The 6,000-nt window shown below is 45.7% G+C and overlaps 1 protein-coding gene across 1 annotated transcript in view; it reads left to right on the top strand.

Moving 5' to 3' along the window:
• The first annotated feature begins 1,542 nt into the window (after positions 1 to 1,542).
• LOC147026145 (melanopsin-like) overlaps positions 1,543 to 6,000 on the top strand; it is a 117,969-nt gene continuing 113,511 nt past the window's right edge. Inside the window, exons 1-2 of the mRNA XM_085881265.1 lie at positions 1,543 to 1,753; positions 2,320 to 2,447. Coding sequence (XP_085737391.1) covers positions 1,616 to 1,753; positions 2,320 to 2,447 — 266 coding nt within the window. The 5' untranslated portion in view covers positions 1,543 to 1,615. The remainder of the gene's footprint in view (positions 1,754 to 2,319; positions 2,448 to 6,000) is intronic.

Raw genomic sequence — 6,000 nt, 5'->3', positions numbered from 1 at the left:
TTCCTCCAATTTCCATCCCTTGACTGGCATGCAATGTAAAGTCCAGCAAAGAGGGATAAATCATTCTTCAGTGAGGACATTTTGTTGTTGTTGTTGTTCATCTGTGCGCTTCTTGTCAGTTGATGTGCCAAGCAAAGGGAGCTTGTTTTTGTGCATAACATGTTTTCCATGTTCCTTTACTATGGGTTTCTGTAACACATTAGGGTATGTGTGTATACAGCATCATTCAACTGCACGTGGTTTTTTAAAATCCAAGTGATAAAAGTGGTAGCATGGTAGTTTTCAGTCTATAACCAGTGCAGGAGTTTCAAAAGCTTGGTTGCTAGACAAAGTGACTTATCCGTTGCTGGGAAACATCATTCTTGCCATGAGGTACCACAACCATGTCATTTTAAGTCCACAAAGTTGGTTTAGTCTGTGCATGGCCTCCTTGCCATTTCTGATTGGCTTAAAAGGCTGTTAAAATGAAAAGCATTGTTGCTCGGCAATATATGGCTGGTTACTTTGGAATTTTGACATTTTATGCGATGGGTACCAATCTCAAACGTTTCAGCATATTTTTCTTCAGTATATACCACAATTTTCATGCTTCGATCAAAAGAGAACAATTTTTACCTTTACCTCTGTACTACTGTGGTCCACGAGATTATATCCAATACGTTTATTACACAGTGCACGTCCATGAATCGTGTACAAGTATCCCCAGAAATGAGATATTCTAGAGTGCTTCATGGCATATGTCAAAATGGATACATACATTGCATTGAGATTTGAAAAAATGATTCCAGTATGATCAAAATGTAGGAGCATCCTCATTGAATGACGAAGCGGTTCAGTGACACTGGGAAATGATTGTTCGGTATGAAATAATTTCTCGTATTTTGTAAGATCTGGTTCAATGATTGCATTTTCTGTACAGGTCCATGACCAAAATCTGTTTTGATTGGCATGTTCGACATCAATGCAGAGCTTTCTGTCAGTGTATTACCGGTGGATCCGGGGTAATTGGAAGGAGGGGTGTTGGAAGGTTCAGATGAACCCCCCGCACCTCTTCTGCAGCCTCACGTGACCCCCTTCTTCTAACCACGATTTCAAAAAAAAAAAAAATCAAAAATATCCACCGATCTTGATTTTTTTTTAATGACAGGTAAATAATATTTTTGCTTTTTTCAATGAAATTGTCTCAAATTCAATTGAAGAGGAACAATTAAAGTTTATTTCCTTACCTGACTCGAGACGTCGTAATGAACAGTCCCAGTAATGTCCGTACAAAGTAGCAAAGGGCATGTTACAGATCGTTGAGGGTGAGTGTGCAGGCGCGAGATGTCCTCCGTCCTCCTCCCTCTCCCGCCCCACCCGACAACCACCATTAAAATACCAGATCCACCCCTGCAACTGCAGCACGTATCACCATGTCGAGTGACACAAAGCTTGCCTTGAAACAGGTATATATTATACACCTTCCGGTGATGAGTCCGTCCCACCAGCGGTGTCCAAATCGATCGCGATACCACCTGGGCTTACCTTCGGCTTGAGCATTGCACAATGAGTTACGGCGTGGCTCAGATAACACCACATCGAGGACTCTGGGTTGTGACCTCTGGTCCATACTAAGATGACCACCCCACGCGTCGGGCACGTCGTGCCCTGCAGGTCCCCCAATGTCACCTGCAGCGTTTTCACAGATTTGCAGGTTGATGGAGATCTTTCTGTGAACAGCACAGAAAGGAATCTGGTTTTCTCCACTTTTGTGGTGAGTGCTTATTTTATAATCAACGTAATATAACTTTTAAACGCATGTCATTCCCCATCTATGATTCATGTTGGCCTAATGGTTAGGGTGGTGGGCTTGGGGTCTTAGAATGCTTCGGATGGTGGGCTTGGGATCTTAGGATCCCAAGTTCAAATCCCACTCTTTGTTGAATTAATATCAGGTGGGGTTGATTCTGCTTGTCATCCTTCCGAGGTCGGCAAAATGAGTGCCAGCTTGCTGGTATCCTGTGTCGGAGTGGCGACCCGTCCAGGATTATGCCCAATATCCAAGGAGACTGCTTAGGCAGCACCAACGCTCTGCACAGAGTATTTTCCCAATGGATGGATGGATTCCCCATCTTGTGAAGTTCTGACATTGGCTTGTAACTATGGAAACCTATTGGTGGAAAGGAAAGTGATGTTTTGATCAATATTAACATGAGAGTGCCAATAATGAACGACGGACCATGTTCCATTCATCACCTCTGTGTTGACGACTGACGAGTATGATGCAGGTGTTGTTTGTGAATCCTCAGTTTGACGCAAATGTGCGTTTTCTTTCCTAAGGCGCCGATGGACAAGTTCCCTATGATTGATGTCCCTTCCCAAGTCCACTACATCATCGGTGCTGTGGTCCTCATCATCGGAATAATTGGCTGCATCGGAAACGCTGTCGTGATGTTTGCGTTTTGTCGGTACATTTACATCGAAAATGAACTTGACTATAACACGTGTGCTTGTTGCCATCTTCATTGTGCATACACCATACACTATACCTATAATGACCAAAAGTATTGGGACAGTGCAGCTAATCCTCCCAAACAGTGTATGCATAGTGTGTGTGTCCACATTGCAAAGCATGAACCTGTGATTTCAACATTGCACTCGCATTTTGGATGCAACACCATGAGAAGGACCTTTCCATCGATATACTGCTTGTCGACAAATCTTGCCATTCTGCTATGTCTGTTCGAAATTGGTTTTTAAAGTGGGACACATGCTCGTCTCTCAATGTCGGATGGTTGTCGTCGGGCTGCACAAGATGATATAGAGGGTCTTAGCAGTTTTGGGGATCCTAAAGAATCTTGGGGGTTTTAGGCATCTTAAAGGGTCTCAAGGGGTCTTGGTGTTCTTAGGAGTCTTAGGGTTCTAAAGGGTCGAAGGGAGGTCGTAGGGTTATTGAGGGTTTTTGGGTTCCAGAGGGTTTTAATGGTCTTGGGTGTCTTAAAGAGTCTTAGGGTTCCTAAAGGTTCTAAATTGTCTTCGTCTTAAGTCGTAAGGGGTCTATACTGTCTTATGGAGTCTAAACGAAAGGGGTCCAAAGTGTGTTGAAAGGGTTTTTAAAGGACTAAAAGAGTAAAAGGAATAAAAAGGATGAAAAGGACCATCTCCTCCCCCCCCCCAATTCCTCTTCCCCCCCACACACACACCACAACTCTTTGTCCTTCTCATTTCTTTCCCTTTCTTAAATTAAAGAGGGCATTAATGACTTTAAAAGGTTAAAATTTAATCAAGAGGTTGAATTAAATCAGGATTAAGATCAAATTAAATTAAGAGGTTAAAATTAAATAATGAGGAAACATCGATGACGGAATCTCGAGATATGTGATAGACATACAAACATATATTATATTTTGAGTTAATTACCTAATTATCTCATCACCTGGATGGAAATTCAAACAAAAGTGGCTCCATTAGTTTTTGTGCATCAACATCATGAATCATCATGCGAGTTTCAAAACGATCAGCAGAGCCGTTTCAGACTTGTAGGGTAAAAACGAAACAAGATAGTAATGGAGCCACGGACTGACTGAATGACTGAAGGAAGGACAAGTCTGGAGACGGCGATGGTTCACGAGCAATGTACACGGTTCGCCTTTTTTTATTTTTTGACCTTCGAGGGGACGCCACGGGCAAACTGGCGGGAATCGGGAAAAACGTAAATGATGAAAGTTGTAGTACTCGAAGAGCACTACTTGCATACCAACTTCCATTCGAAACAGTTGAAAACCCGAGGAGCTCGATGCCCAATTTATTGATTTTTTTTTTGACATTTTCTAAGTTCGTGACCTTGTGACCTTGACCTTGGGACGAAAATGAAAAATCGAGCTCCGTGGGGCTATGCAGGTGCCATTGGGCTCACCAAATACCGAAGCCCCTGCCAGATTCGACAAACCCCCTTGGAGAAGATGTAACTTGAAACCGGCTACCCCCGAAAAACACATGTTTTTTGGGCGTGGCTCCACCCATAATGGGCGCAGCACGCCCATTCTCAGGAAAACACAACTACATCATGATATTGTTACGGCTGTGGAAATTCGCAAACCACCATTCAGGTCCCGTAGGTGAGATATCTCTTAAGTACATGTGTAGTTAGCCCCAAACCCGTTGTTTAGAGGGAATAAATGTGATTCATTCGGGCTGCGACGCTTTGAGTCAGTCGTTTTTCTTTCTCTATCTTTTATTTCAAATAAAAACCAACGAGGACGCTCGGTGGGCTTTTCGCACCATTCTTCTCCACGCTTGGTGTGAGGGGAGAGAAGCGAGGGGAGGGCAGCTGGCGCTCGATTGGTGGATGCGCGGTGTGACGCGGCCAGGGAGGAGGAACGCCCCTCTTCGAGACCTTTCTCGAAGCGCCTCGAAGGGGGGTGGAGCAAAGAACGGGGCGGAGCAACAGGGTGGAGCTCCGAGGATATAAAAGTTGGTGACGGGCGAAGCAGTTTTGTAGATGCTCTTGCTTGGTAGATGCTCTTGCTTGGTGGATGCTCTTGCTCGGTGGATATACTTGCTTCGTGGTTGCTCTCGTCTTCCGGCTCGTTCGTCCTGGTGGCCGCTAGCGGGGTCTTTTGTGGGGCAGTTGCAAGACCCCGCTGGTGGGAAGGAGTGTCCGCCATTCCCCTCTCCCGACTTCGGGCATCCACGTTCCCCCCCCTCTATCCGCGCTGGGATAGCGCCGAACACTCGGTCCGTGGCATCGAGTGGCCAACACGTGCAGGCGCGAGGCACGCCGGAGAGGACTCGCCTACCACGCCAGGGCATGGAGTCGCGGCCAGGCGGGACCACGTCGACAGACGTCGGAGAGGGACTCGACACGCTCAGGGAAGTCGCGACTTCCATTTCTTTTGGGTTCTGTGTAAACGTGTGTGTGGCGCCAGTCTGGTGAAGTAAAACTGTTAAGTGTTGCCTTGTGTCGGTCTTATTCGGTTAGCTCTGCATTGTTGTTTTTGTTTTAAATTGATAAATGTGTGCTCTTCGTGTGTCGTGTAAATAAAGTGCATTATGTTGAATTGTTCCCAGTTTCGCTGCGTCTTTTCCTTCGTTTGAATCTCCATCTTGCTTCACGTAAAGGGTTCGTAGTGGGCTTAATACGCCCGATAATTAATCGGAACCGTTGAGGCCGACGATGACACCGCTCGGTTATCCCGATAGCACGGAACGGACCGCTTAAGCGTCGACCTGCGGCGAGGTGCGATCGCCCGGTCTACCATCCGCGTGGGTACTTAGGTAGGTCGAGTTTGGCGAACAACCCTATCCCACGCGGGTGGCCGATTGGCACGATCGTGGTGAGGCCGAAAGGCCCACCCATGACTAGCTCCCGGCGTTAGTCCGAGAGGGTCACGACAGAATTGTCCGTCCGGTGGGCGACGTGCCGCGATTCGAGTCACGTGGCCGTTCGCATGCCAGCGGGCGCGAATTCGCAACAATATAAACCTCCCACCCAAATTTTATCAGGATCGGATCAAAACCCACGGAGCTATGCTCAGGACAGACAGACAGACAGTCAGACAGACAGACAGACAGATAGACACACACCAATAACGAATATCGTGGTCACTTCCTGACTCGTGAACCAATACATTGATGGACTGAACGTCATCGTAATGGAGTTAACCGCTCATCCTGACTCCGTCATAGACGAGCTAACTAGAATTAAGAGCAATCCGAGATTGCAAACCCTCGCCAGTACTTGTTTTGTGTGTGTTAGTGTAGTTTGTGTGGTATGTGAACGATGCATTGACGACATACCTTTATGTTCAAACAGCGGACAGACCTTTTCATGTGACCCTTTATATAAATTCACTTTCCAGTCGTATATATTTCACAGATGTATGGATGTTCGTATTTAAAAGATACATGTATTTTACTGATGTAGATTTTTTTTATAGTATGCACTTGAAAGACGTACTCGTGTTCTTAACAGTCAATCCTTCATAGACATTCTGTATTTGCATTTTAATCATACGTACT

This window comes from Eptatretus burgeri, chromosome 5 (genome assembly GCF_056783735.1).
Source record: "Eptatretus burgeri isolate ZD-2024b chromosome 5, Ebu_testis_v1, whole genome shotgun sequence".
In the NCBI taxonomy this organism is placed as follows: Eukaryota; Metazoa; Chordata; class Myxini; order Myxiniformes; family Myxinidae; genus Eptatretus; species Eptatretus burgeri.
Note: the sequence above shows the minus strand (reverse complement) of the source record. Positions and strands in the feature narration are given on the sequence as shown.